A 12,260-nucleotide genomic window follows, 5' to 3' on the forward strand; every position below is an offset into this window, starting at 1 on the left:
ACGGATCGTAAACTTATAATTGCGTGCTTCGAAATACATGTACATTGAGAAGCCAGTCATATTAATGCTTGTCAGAGTTAGATACAAGTAACGAATATATATATGTAACGCAATGCGTTATAACGCCAGTGTGCACAACTTTTACAGGAGTTCGTTTTGTTTTTGCTCGTTTTCTCTGCTCCGTAGAAACTGGACGCCTCACCTCTCACCAACTTTCAAGGCCAATTACAAAAAAAACTCAAAACACGTTAGTGATTCTTTTGATAAATACCTCGCGATACCTATCTGTCCTTTTTATTGACCTCGCTTTGTTTTAAGAAATCGACCTCGACTTACCATTTGGTATTAAAAGCGCCAAGAGTAAACAATAACACGTTTACAACGCACAATAGTTGCTGGCACAAATGTCGAGCCAAGAGCACGAGTCCGCAGTACCGGCGGCGGCGCCGCCATCTCTCGACGAAGGGCTAGTCATTGCCCCGCTTGACACGGTCCTTCCATCTAGTGATATGGCATCTCTACCGCCCCTGGACGACGACGAATGGGACCCAGAGGCTCTGCTTGACGCTCTGGTCAGCGATATCGCCTTCCTGAGCACTGTTGCCACATCTTCGGTTAACGGTCCCGCCGCGGCCCCCAACTCCCGGTCCAAACGCACTAAGCGGAACACCAGACCCAAACGCAACTACGACCCCAACAGGGCTCGCAGCAAGAAGCTGCAGGAGCTGCGCCGCCTGCGCGCGGAGGTTGACGATCTCGAGCTCAAACTGCAGCAATTGGGGGCCAACTGCGGTGCAGTTGGCTGCCCCCTCGAGCACGAAAACGGTCACTGCTCTAACGAGAAGCTGCCCAAAGTGTGGCAGGACATCTGTGCTCGCCAACTCGAGCGCCGCCTCAAGGTGGAGCTGGAGAACAGTCGCCTCCGCGACAAGTGCAGGGCCCAGTTCAAGCTGGCCAAGAGCGTCGAGAAGCTGATGTTCAGGCGGCTGTCGCTGTAGAACTCCGAGTCTGAAACGGGCAAGCACGTGCGCCGCGTGAAGATCCCTGCGGGCTTCATCTAGCACGTGGCTGCACGGATATTTGACGAGTTGGCGGCGGGCGTCAACGTCTCGTACCGAGAGGTGGATCGCGTGCTGGAGACCAACTGCCCAGTGCCAGTGGGTATGGAGACGCGCTGGCCGCTACTGCGGAGGGCTTGAGCATTGAAATGTATGATAAGAGGAGGGCGCTGCCTTTCGACCTGCACGCGGTTGGTGACGCGTGGTGGAGGCGCTGGCACAATTATAGAGGACAGCGCTTTGACGAGACTGTGGGCGACGACGTGATCAGAGAGAAGTACGGGCTGGAAATGGTAGATGTGAACACTGGCAGGTGCGCGACGTTCTACGTGCAGCAGGTGCTGCGGCGATACGTGGAAAGCAATCGCGTTGTGATGGTCTGGGTTTCGTGCATTAAGCCGTCCACGTTCAACGAGGAGCTGGTTCGCGGCATGCATTTCCTGTTGAAGGGATATGTGCTGATCAAGCCGCAGAACACTGATGATGCGAATGTTGATGGAGAGGCTGTTACGCGCGTGCTTACGTGCTATCACCTCACGCCGCTCATCTCGGACCCGGAGATCCGACAGGATGCCAAGACAATTGCGCTGACCAAGCTCGTGGTGAGCGCCACGTCCGTCACATTTCGACGAGCAATGAAATGATGGAAAACATGCTGGTGGACCAGGCGTTGCAGAAGTGCTACTGGCGTGAGAACGAGCACTGTGCGTTCGTAGGAGCTATCCTCCTGCTTCCTCAGGTGGTTGATGAAGCGTAGCGCTAGAAGGGCGAGGAAGCGCAGCGTCAGGATCATCACGATGTTGATGAACATGTTGTAGTGCATGTCTTCGTGCCGGTCGTTGAAGACACTGTCGAGATAAGATCGATTGGGGACATTGCCCACAACCTGCGGAGCATTCTAGGGGTTGTTTTGATTTGATTTGATTGCGGTTTTGACGGCTAGCTGGTCCCAAAGCCGCGCTGAGCGCGGCCCGCGTTCTCGAGGATGTGGCAGTCCCTCGCAAACTCGGTCATGTCCAATGTCATTCCTGTTCGTAATGACTGGATGGATCACCTGTGCGTACTCATCGTCCGGGCAGTTCATGAAGAGCAGTGCGGTGAAGAGCATGAAAGGGTAACACTGTGGACTCCACAGCGCGACGCGCACCTACCAGTTGTCACATCGACCATCTCCAGCCCATAACTCTCTCTGACCACGTCGTCGCTCGCAGTCTCGTCCGAGCGCTGTCCTCTATAATTGTGCCAGCGCCTCCACCACGCGTGAGCGTGCAGGTCGAAAGGCAGCACCCTTCCTTCAAAACACTCCATTTTGACGCTCTGATGCACCAGCAATTTGTGTGTCTCCACCCTAGCACTTGGTCTCCAGCACGCGCTCCACTGCTCGGTACGAGACGTCACCGCCGGCCACCAACTGATTAAATATCTGTGCAACAACGTGCTGGATGAATCTCTCCGCGGCTCATGAACATACCCACCTCGGGGTCTGCGACTTGCATTGACAGCCGTTTGAACAGCAGCTTCTCGATGGTCTTAGCTGCCATGCTCGGCTCTGCACTACTTGTAGAGGTGACTCGGTGCTAAGAGCAAATGTCCAGCCCCACCTTTGGCTTCCGTATTTCGGTCACATTGGTCAGTCCCCATCAGGGCATTTGTGTCCCATTCGTCGTTGTCCACGTATGGCTCCTCGAATAGCATGAACTACCCAAAGAGTAGTCCGCCGAAACACTATTATAGTTTGTCTGCTCAGTTCACCCGAGTTCTACGAGCGAAGGCTGGGGTACTGGACATTTCACTCGAAAGTCGTAGCAGATAGCTGTTTTACAAGTCGGGAAAAATGGTTGTTATCGCAGACAAAATCAAAGTTTGATTACGCAGCGCGTAATACGCACCAGACACTGAGGGCTGAGTCATTTCGTGCGTGTTGCTTTTCGTGCAAAATGTTTGTTGGGTCTGACAGATTCGCTAACAGAATCAAAATTGGATTACGTACCAGGCACTCAGTGCCGGGGCCGTTTCCGGCGTCACTTTTCAACTTGCTTTTCACTGCACACTCGAATACCACGATGGCCAAACACCTGGGAGCTGCGATTCGCGAGCGCTTCGCCTGCAAGTCTTTCCTGTCCGACCCCGTTCCGGCCGAAACCCTCCGGGAGATCCTCAAGCTCACGCAGGTGATCAATCAGTCACCCCTCGTGGTGTGTCAGCTATCTATGTTCTGACTAACAACGTCGCTGCTGCACAGCGAGCCCCGACCGGATTCAACACGCAGGCCTATGTATGCATCGTGGTGCGCTCGGCTGAGGACCGTGCGAGGCTGGCGGGCGCCATGATGGACAGCAACATCCGCAAGATCAACGAGGCCCCCGTCGCCGTCATCTTCGCGGCCGATTGCGGTACTGCACATCATCGCGTCAAGCCCTGATGATGCTGACGCGTTACTGACGCGATCGCTGTTTGTGTCACTACACAGCCCAGTAAGAACGTGCCCCGCCTGCAGCAGCTTGGCCGCGACAACGGCGCCCCTGAGGCTCTCGTGAACAAGGTCCCTCATGCCGTGGAGCTCTTCTCGGGTGAGCACAACCCGAACGTGTCCACTGAGGCGTGGGCATACAAGCAGACGACGTTTGCCGCCGCCACCTTCTTGTACGCCGCCCAGGTGCACGGCCTCGCGACGTGCCCCATCGAAGGCCTGAGCCAAGCCAAGGTGAAGCAAGTACTGGACATTCCCGACCGCTATAGCATTCCTGTGGTGGTGGCGTTTGGCTACGCCAACCCCGATGCGAAGCCTGCCAAGCCATCGGTTCGCTTCCCGTCCTCGGAGGTTTTCTTCGATGGCAAGTTCGGCCAGTCTCTGGAGAAGTTCTTCGAGGAGGAGTGAGAAAGAGGTTGCTTGCACAAGCACCTTCGTGCACTAGCGTAAGAGAGCACGAATCGTTGTTGACTCAAGAAAACCCAATGCCTTGTGACTCTGTTTGACAGGCCCTTTTGCAACGTAGAAGACTTACGGGTTAGCCTTTTGGCGACGAGACAAAGTATGTCTGATAGAAATATCGTGCTAGTAGCAGCCTGCTGCATGTACATATGAGACCGCGTCAAACAAAAAAATGTTTACGAACCTAAGTACGAATCGCGATTTAACCGCATGAATCGAAAGAACTCTGTCTTGTGCTTCTTTTAAGCTCTGATCGTTATAAAATGTTTAGAACTCGTGGAGTTACATCGGTCGAAAAAAAACATATCTCCATTTCCGGACCCCCGAAATCCGGGACTTTATTTTGGGCGTGTGACCTCAATATTTTGTTTTCAATTTTAGCGTATTGTATATTGTTGGAAAACTCGTGTAAAACGCAATCGAATTAGAGGAAAACTCGTGTAAAACGCAATCGAATTAGATGTATTTTTCGCGTTCTGCGAGTGTTTTTAACTTTTAAACTTTTGATGTCCGGTTATGTACGAATTTTAATTGGTCAACTTTAGACGCGATTATCTCGATAACTCCAAATGGTGGCTAAGCATCTTTTTGTTTGCCGCGGTCTCATATAGTGACGTATTTGGTTCGCCTTATGTGTAGTGTACAATACACATGTACAATGTACCCATACCATCGGCGAGGCACTGGCAGAAACAGCGAGGTTCTCTAGCTCAGAATTTTATCATGAAGTTAGTTCTCCTTCTGAGCTGCACAGCCTCTCTGTTTCTGCCAGTGCCTCTTGAAGTATTGTAGGAAATTCAGTGTGAGGCGTTCCATTAGATATTTCTTTCATCGTCGTAACTCGGGATACCGCAATAGAAAATGACGTCTTTTGCAGCGGGGCTGCCGTAGATTTGCGTCAGAGGAGGTCGGGTTAGACGCACCGAGTCCAGGCTAAGGATAGCGGTTGTTCTAATACCAGAACGACGTATTCTGGTTTTCAATGATTTTGGCAAACCGGAGGCCATTTATCCCGAGATAGGACCTCCAGACTACCGAAGTACATCGATTTAGCGAGGAGAAAAGCCTAAAATAAGGTCAGGGGGTAGGCCAAATCAGCAGCTCAGCTCAATATTAGAGGACACCCCCTACTTTTGCCGCTTTTCAGCGGTATAAGTGCAAGGGGTTTGTCGCGTTGGACCCGAAGAGTGTTTGTCGTTGAAGTGGGTGCGAGTGTTGGTCCTGTCGAGAAGCGCGGTAGTTGTGGTCGATGTGCGGGGTGGACGGTTTATTTAATACTGAATTGCTACTGCTAGCCTAACATGCATGCCTCGCTGTGCTCCTACACGAGCACAGGGCTCTCTTTGCGTATTTCTGGGGTTTTCCTTGACTATGTGCTACCCTGCGTCTTTTTGTTTTCTTTTCATTTATTTTCTACTAAATGCATGTTCCATGTTTCTTTTTCATGTTTTTTCCTACAAAATGCATGTTCACTGTGACGGCTGACCCTCTCGGGTAGCTACCGCAGGAACTTCAAGCCTCTGGCCGCGAGCAAGCAAGCCACAGCCTTTGCGCCGCATCGCTCTGGCTTGCTTGCTCAGCAGGCCAGAGGTTGGCCTGACATCTCCCCTTGGTTGACTTCGCGTTGGCGGAGTCGATACTCATCCAGGAGTTGACGCCAATTCGAAACGTGCTTGATCTGCGCTTCGCTTTCCCAGGTTGCCTCATGCTCCGGCAACCCATGCCACTTCACGAGCCATTGACGTTTGCGACGTCTAGTTCGTTTCTTGAGCAGCTTCTCCACAATGTAGAGTTCTTCTCCTCGTCCAAGATCAGAGGTACAGCCTTCGGAATCGGTCGATTCGGAAAATCCTCACGATTCGTTTGGTAATGGGTCAGTAACTCCACGTTGAATGTCGGATTAAGACGTTTCATCGTGCGCGGAAGTATCAACTTCGCCACGTTGTCGTTCACCATACGTTCAATCACGAACGGTCCAACCATCTTAGCCGCTAATTTCGCTTTCTTCAATTCCGTGTTCTTGTTTACGGTTTTCAGCGATAAGTTCTTCGTGTCGAGCAGCACTAAGTCACCTCTTTTAAAGACAACTTGTCTGCGCTTGCGATCGTAGTACTCCTTTTGTCTTGCTTGAGCTTCTTCCAAATTCTTCTGAGCACGTTCTACGATCTCCTGTCGCTCCTTCGCAAAGTTGTTCGCGAACTCCGCGAGCGTCACATCATTCTCCGATTGCAGCGGGTCTTTCATCTCCTCTGCCACAATGTTTGACACTTTACGTCCTGTGTCAAGTTCGAATGGCGCGAACTTCGTAAACGCGTTGACGAGGGTCGAATGCGCATATTCGATAGTCCCTAGGTGCTTAACCCAATCGTCACCGTGACACGAGATCATACATCTCAATGCATCTTCGAGCACGAGGTTCTGGCGCTCTGTCTGGCCATCTGCCTGAGCTCGGTGCGCAGTTGTCATGCTGAGTTTGATACCCATCAACTTCATCAATGACTTCCAAAAGTCCGAGATGAACTTCGAGTCGCGATCACTGATGATGACCTTCGGCAATCCGTGATGCCGAACAGCTGCATCAAAGAACACTTTAGCCGTGTCCTTCGCGTCAGCTGTCGAATACGTTGGTGCATACTTCGCTCGCTTGGACAACTTGTCCACTGCAACTAGTATTGCATCAAACCCTTCCGACACTGGCAAACCCGTGATGAAATCCATTGACACCACTTCCCAGCATTCATTTGGCACTGGTATCGGTATCAGTAGTCCTTTCTTCTTCTGGCTACTGGACTTCCATCGTGCACAAGTCTCACATGTGCGAACGTATTCCCTTACGTCGCGGTCCATAGCCGGTCAGTAGTACCATTGCGCTGCTTTCAGGTACGTACGTCGGCTTCCAGGATGCGCGGACGTCTTTCCATCATGAAATTCGATCATGACATTTGTGCGAAGCTCTTTTACCTTCGGCACACAAAGTCGATAGACAGTTTCGCCTCTCGTCTGTTTGAAAAACAGAAGCCCATTGTGCTTGACGAACTTCTCCTTTCCTGCTCCATTAGATCACTGTTGCTTGAAAGCAGGGTCTGATTCGTATCCTTCCTGAAACGCTCTTTTCGTCTCAGGGGGCAAGTGCGGACTTACAAAATGATAGTCGACGCTGTTGACTTGCTGCTGTGCTACGCCAATCGGGCGACCCTCCCCCCGTAAGTCGACATCGTCGAGTAACAGGTGAGTATCATCCGTTGACAAGTTGCGCAACACTGCAGACTAAATACGGTGGTCATGAACTGGTGCGGCGTTCTTCGCGCATTCGTCGTCGCAGTCATGAACCGTATACGTCACATCCGGAAGAGGTGCTTCTTTCTCCTCTTCGTCTTCCATCCGGTGGAGGCCGTGAGAGCGCATCCGCTACAACGTTCATCTTACCTCGCACATGATGCAAAGTAAACGTGTATTGCGAAAAGTGCGTCAAAAAGCGAGCCATCTTTGGTGACACTCGTGGGTGATGCAACATCCACGAACACGCGGCGTTATCCGTGTAGATGTCGAATGGGCGTCCATGCAGATAGTGTCTCCACTTCTCCGTAGCCACTTTGATAGCTAGTAGCTCCTTCTCATGCGTAGGCCATCCACGCTCATGTTTATCCAACTTCTTCGAATAGAAGGCAATCGGATGATCTGCTCCGTCATACTTCTGTGACAGAACTCCACCAATACAATGTCCTGACGCGTCCGTCGTCACGATAAACGGTCGCTCAAAGTCCGGCAACTTCAGCGTAGGCGCTTGCTGAAGTGCGAGCTTGAGATGCAAATACGCGTCCTCCAAAGGCTTCGTCCAATTCCATGGGCCACACTCTTCACATCGTCCTTCTCGACGATGTACCACTGCGCGGCTCCACACATTAGCGATCCCGCTAACACAGCCAAAATGCGTCCACTCAACTTACTATCCTTCCAGTCTATGCCCTTAGCTAACAAGTACTGCTCCACCTGCTCCCGTTATAGTTGGAACGATTCCTTGAGCGTCCCCCCGTAGCTGGGCATTTTTATCCCATCCAGATTTAGTTGCGACAGCTGTCTTGACTAGCGCAGCTCGTCGATCAATTCTGTCTGCTTCTCCATGGCCACCAACATTCTATGCATTAGTTGGGCCGGATCCGCCATCTTGAACACGCGAAAACTTCGTACTTTGTGTGTTCACACTTGAAACTTGATACCGGTGGGAGCAATCTACTTTTAGGGGCACTGACTAAAAGAAAGTAAAAGAGAAAACCTGTTAAAGAAAATAGCCTACGCTACTTCCTAAAATTGGCCGAGTTATGCGCTGTGGGAGGTCTTGGACTTCTTCGATGCCTTTGAAGAGGTCGATGACACGTGAGAGGTCGAGCGGTGACGGTTGTCGTCCTGGTCTTCGCTTCGCCAAAGTTTGCTGTGCCGGGCTACCAAGAACAAAAACTGACTAACCGGCTTCGAGACTTATCGTGCTCGATTTATATGCGGTGCAGTTTTTTGAGAACAGTAGCTACTTTGGCAAATGGGCTGTCACCGGGGCCAGATGCAAAACAAATTTGCACCACGGCTGCCCTCCAGTTATTTCCCACGGTCAGCGTACAAAAATAGGTTGCCCTATTAATGTATCAAAGTCTCCCCAACAGCTGGGTTGGTCACGCTGACGTGACACTTACACCTCAAGCTGAAAAGCCTTCCCTTTAGTGCCATGCAGCAGCGAGCCTTCCCCCCGCAAGGTCTACCAGATGTCGCGTTGGGCCCGAAGAGTGTTTGTCGTTGAAGTGGGTGCGAGTGTTGGTCCTGTCGAGAAGCGCGGTAGTTGTGGTCGATGTGCGGGGTGGACGGTTTATTTAATACTGAATTGCTACTGCTAGCCTAACATGCATACCTCGCTGTGCTCCTACACGAGCACAGGGCTCTTTTTGCGTATTTCTGGGGTTTTCCTTGACTATGTGCTACCCTGCGTCTTTTTGTTTTCTTTTCATTTATTTTCTACTAAATGCATGTTCCATGTTTCTTTTTCATGTTTTTTCCTACAAAATGCATGTTCACTGTGACGGCTGACCCTCTCGGGTAGCTACCGCAGGAACTTCAAGCCTCTGGCCGCGAGCAAGCAAGCCACAGCCTTTGCGCCGCATCGCTCTGGCTTGCTTGCTCAGCAGGCCAGAGGTGGGCCTGACAGGGTTCAAGCCTCAGCGAAGCCGCCCCACATCGTACTTACTCTCGCATTCTTTCTTCATACCCCACCTCAAATCCCACCTCACTATGCCTTCAGCTACGATTTTCGTTGGCGAGCGGTGGCACTAATGCACGTCTATGATGTCTGGGCGAAAAAAACACACCCTTCGCCGCTGGTATGCACTTTTACTCACGAAGGGCGTAGGTAATGAGCACAATCCAAGACATACAAGCTCACATTGAAGTTCTTCCGCTGTCGAAGCGTACGTGCAGGCCCATCAAACGTTTAGATTAAAGAGCTGCGAGAGTTTGCTCTGAACACCTACCCAACGGTCACTGCGGTCTCAACAGCTACGATATGCAGAGTTCTCCGTTTCGATCTCAATACGAGCAGAAATGTGCTCCCCAAAGCCGCTCGAGAGGCTGTTCCTGCCGAAATTGAAATGTACCGTAATACACCTTACGGACTCCAAGAGCCAACTCCACATTGAATATATCTCTCTTTGCTATGGTGTTAATGTATAACGCTCGCTATCTAGCACGTAGAGCCCTAGTCTCTTGTATATCCATTGGCTGTAAAGCCACCTACTTATTTCGCTGCTGATTTAGGTTAAGATGTGGACCCACAACTCCTATGTGTCCCACACTCTATAACCTTCCCCACCAAACGGTGGACATGTGGTGTTCACGTGTAGCGGTATCAACCGTGTGATCTTGTTCCATCAAGAACCTTCCTCAGGCTGGTCAATCCACATCGCGTGGACGGCCCAGAGAACCTTCTGAGCGCTGAGCGCCCGCGCATGGCTCGCAGTCATAACGCGTTTTGGTCGGTCGACCACAGACAACAGCAGCGGCGCACCACGTCCACGCCAGGACGCGGCCCACCTCGTTCCACAGCACATCGTGCTAGTGATCGCCCTAGGCACCTTCCACTTCGGTGCCGGCATCACAGACGCCTCTTAGGCTCTCGGTGCCCCTGTACTTCTCAACGTATCACCTCAGCAACGGCTTGTATCACGAGAGGGCCAGATCTACTCGAGCGATGGTCCAACCGCCGATGCGGACCAACGACCAGCTCGTGGCGCCCTATGAAGAAGGTCAAGTCGACGACTACAAGAATTCTGGTACGGGTTGCGGAACCGAGGGGGTGGGTAATCCGTTTCGCCTCGCTTGCCGAGCCGCCGTGGCGCTTCTCGCGCGACATCAACGCAGCGCGGGGACGGGACACCCGAGACGAATCACTCTCCAAACCGCGTCGTTAAGCCTCCGGCGCAGTTCTCGATCCGACATAGCGATGCGTGCTGAGCGCAAGAGCCGCGAGCTCCATTGGGGACTCCGAATCCATTCCCGGATCGTTTCCTCGGCCTTGCCGAACTACAAGCATCCATTGAGCCGCGGTACTCGCCACGTCGTAGCCTCGACGTCCCCACAGACGGGTCTGGCATTACTAACGACTTGTACGAAGTTCAGTCCTATCACCTCGTGGCGCAGGTGAACCCGTCCCCGCGCTCTCAGCGCCCTGAACTCCGGCCGTTGCTCTCCACCGGGCGCGCGGAGTACCAATTCCATTCCGGCCACGCGACCCGGTCGAGGCCGCGCGCCAAACAGCGACGCAGAACTTGACAAGTACCGCAAGCGTCTGCGATGACAGGGTCTGCGCCACTCCGTGCCCCAGATGCGAACGTCCTCGTCGTTATCAACCGGAGCGAGGACCCCAGAGTGTATGAGGCTCAGGTTTAGCTCTGAGCTGAGGGCAGTCGTCTTCTGTTGTCGATGGAAGATCTTCGAGCAAACTTCAGTGAAGTGGATGATCGCGCTGAACGCCGACTACGCTTCGAATACGCGAAGCTCCGCGCCAGCTGCCACCTGCCTGCTGGTATCCTGTCTCATTCGCGTGTAGGTGCAGTGCAACACGCCCCTCTGGGCACTACAGCTTCTCCTCATCGAGAGGGAGAAAGAGCAGTGGCTTATGGTCAGCCCCTGAGCAATGTAGCTAACCCTCCAGCTTTCCAAGCTATTGTTGGGAAGCGCGGCCCGACCGACGTGCCGGCCGTGAGCCCTCGGGGTGCTGGAGATCAAACTGATCACAAGCGTCCACAACGTCTGGGCAGTCTTAGCGGAGGAGTACCTCAAACCACCACGAGTTTGCTGAGTGCGGTTACCCTCGCCCCTTTACCAGGTACGAATTTTGACCCCGACACCGCCGCTGCGCCAGGACGTGCTCTACATGATATAGGACGATTGCTTGCTCGTCTGGCAGCGCCGGAGGCGGGCGCGCGATCGCCTGATCCGCGACCAATGAACGAGGGAGAGGCTCGCCAAATCCACCTTCGCCACGAGGAGCTCCACGAACACGTCGACAACGTTAACCACCATCTAAGTCGATGCTTTGATGACGTCGCAGCGCTGGAGCACCGGACGGATTGGATACACGTTGCGGATGAGGTATGAACCCTCTTCCATGGTCTTGGGCAAGGTCCTCGTGACCTGGAATGGTCCGATGAATCACGGGCGTAACTTCATCTTGAAGACGGCTGACACTGCATGTGTAGGCAGGTTCTTTGCATTGCGCAACGCGAGGTCCCCGACCACATAACTGTCAACATTACCTCTGTCTCTGGCATCAATATTTTCCTTGTGCTTGTCTTGGCTCTAAGCCATTGCGTCACGCTCGTGTCGAGACCCTTAGACGCGTTGACTGAAATCACCAACCTGTTTACGTACAGTAGCCGGGCTGACATTAACAAGCCGATCGGCTAAGTCGGCCATCTCTCCCCCACCGAGCCCGGATCCACGGCGTGGCGGGGTCAAAGGGACACGGGGATGGCCCAGACCGTTGACGTAAAACGGTGTATGATCTGTAGAGGTATGGTCAGCATCGCTCAACGCAAACTCGATGATCGGAAGCACTACGCTCCAGCACTTCGGGTTTCAGCATAAATGCTGCGGAGGATATCCTCCACGACGCGGTTCACCCGTTCCCTTTGACCATCGGTGGAACGGGGTTACACGCACAAGTGGCTACAAGCCACTTGTGATTTTAACAGAGAAGATATCTGTTAAAAGTTTTAGATACTTCCTCA

At 52.6% G+C, this 12,260-nt stretch overlaps 4 protein-coding genes across 4 annotated transcripts; all 4 read left to right on the forward strand.

Annotated features, from left to right (window-relative positions):
• Positions 1 to 404: 404 nt before the first annotated feature.
• On the forward strand, positions 405 to 998 carry IUM83_08608 (uncharacterized protein; the record flags this gene model as incomplete). Its single annotated transcript, XM_067932993.1, has 1 exon — positions 405 to 998. The coding sequence occupies one exon, from the start codon at positions 405 to 407 to the stop codon at positions 996 to 998; it is 594 nt and encodes a 197-aa protein (XP_067794049.1).
• A 209-nt stretch (positions 999 to 1,207) lies between these two features.
• IUM83_08609 (M96 mating-specific protein family) lies at positions 1,208 to 1,702 on the forward strand (the record flags this gene model as incomplete). The annotated part of the gene is made up of 1 exon (XM_067932994.1): positions 1,208 to 1,702. The coding sequence occupies one exon, from the start codon at positions 1,208 to 1,210 to the stop codon at positions 1,700 to 1,702; it is 495 nt and encodes a 164-aa protein (XP_067794176.1).
• A 1,419-nt stretch (positions 1,703 to 3,121) lies between these two features.
• IUM83_08610 (Nitroreductase family) lies at positions 3,122 to 3,536 on the forward strand (the record flags this gene model as incomplete). Its single annotated transcript, XM_067932995.1, has 3 exons — positions 3,122 to 3,229; positions 3,301 to 3,451; positions 3,529 to 3,536. 3 exons carry the CDS (start codon positions 3,122 to 3,124, stop codon positions 3,534 to 3,536), a joined length of 267 nt encoding a protein of 88 aa, XP_067794169.1.
• Positions 3,537 to 3,607: 71 nt separating this feature from the next.
• On the forward strand, positions 3,608 to 3,936 carry IUM83_08611 (putative nitroreductase family; the record flags this gene model as incomplete). The annotated part of the gene is made up of 2 exons (XM_067932996.1): positions 3,608 to 3,628; positions 3,715 to 3,936. 2 exons carry the CDS (start codon positions 3,608 to 3,610, stop codon positions 3,934 to 3,936), a joined length of 243 nt encoding a protein of 80 aa, XP_067794251.1.
• Positions 3,937 to 12,260: the final 8,324 nt, after the last annotated feature.

Source organism: Phytophthora cinnamomi (genome assembly GCF_018691715.1).
Source record: "Phytophthora cinnamomi strain GKB4 chromosome Unknown Contig26, whole genome shotgun sequence".
Lineage (NCBI taxonomy): Eukaryota > Oomycota > Peronosporomycetes > Peronosporales > Peronosporaceae > Phytophthora > Phytophthora cinnamomi.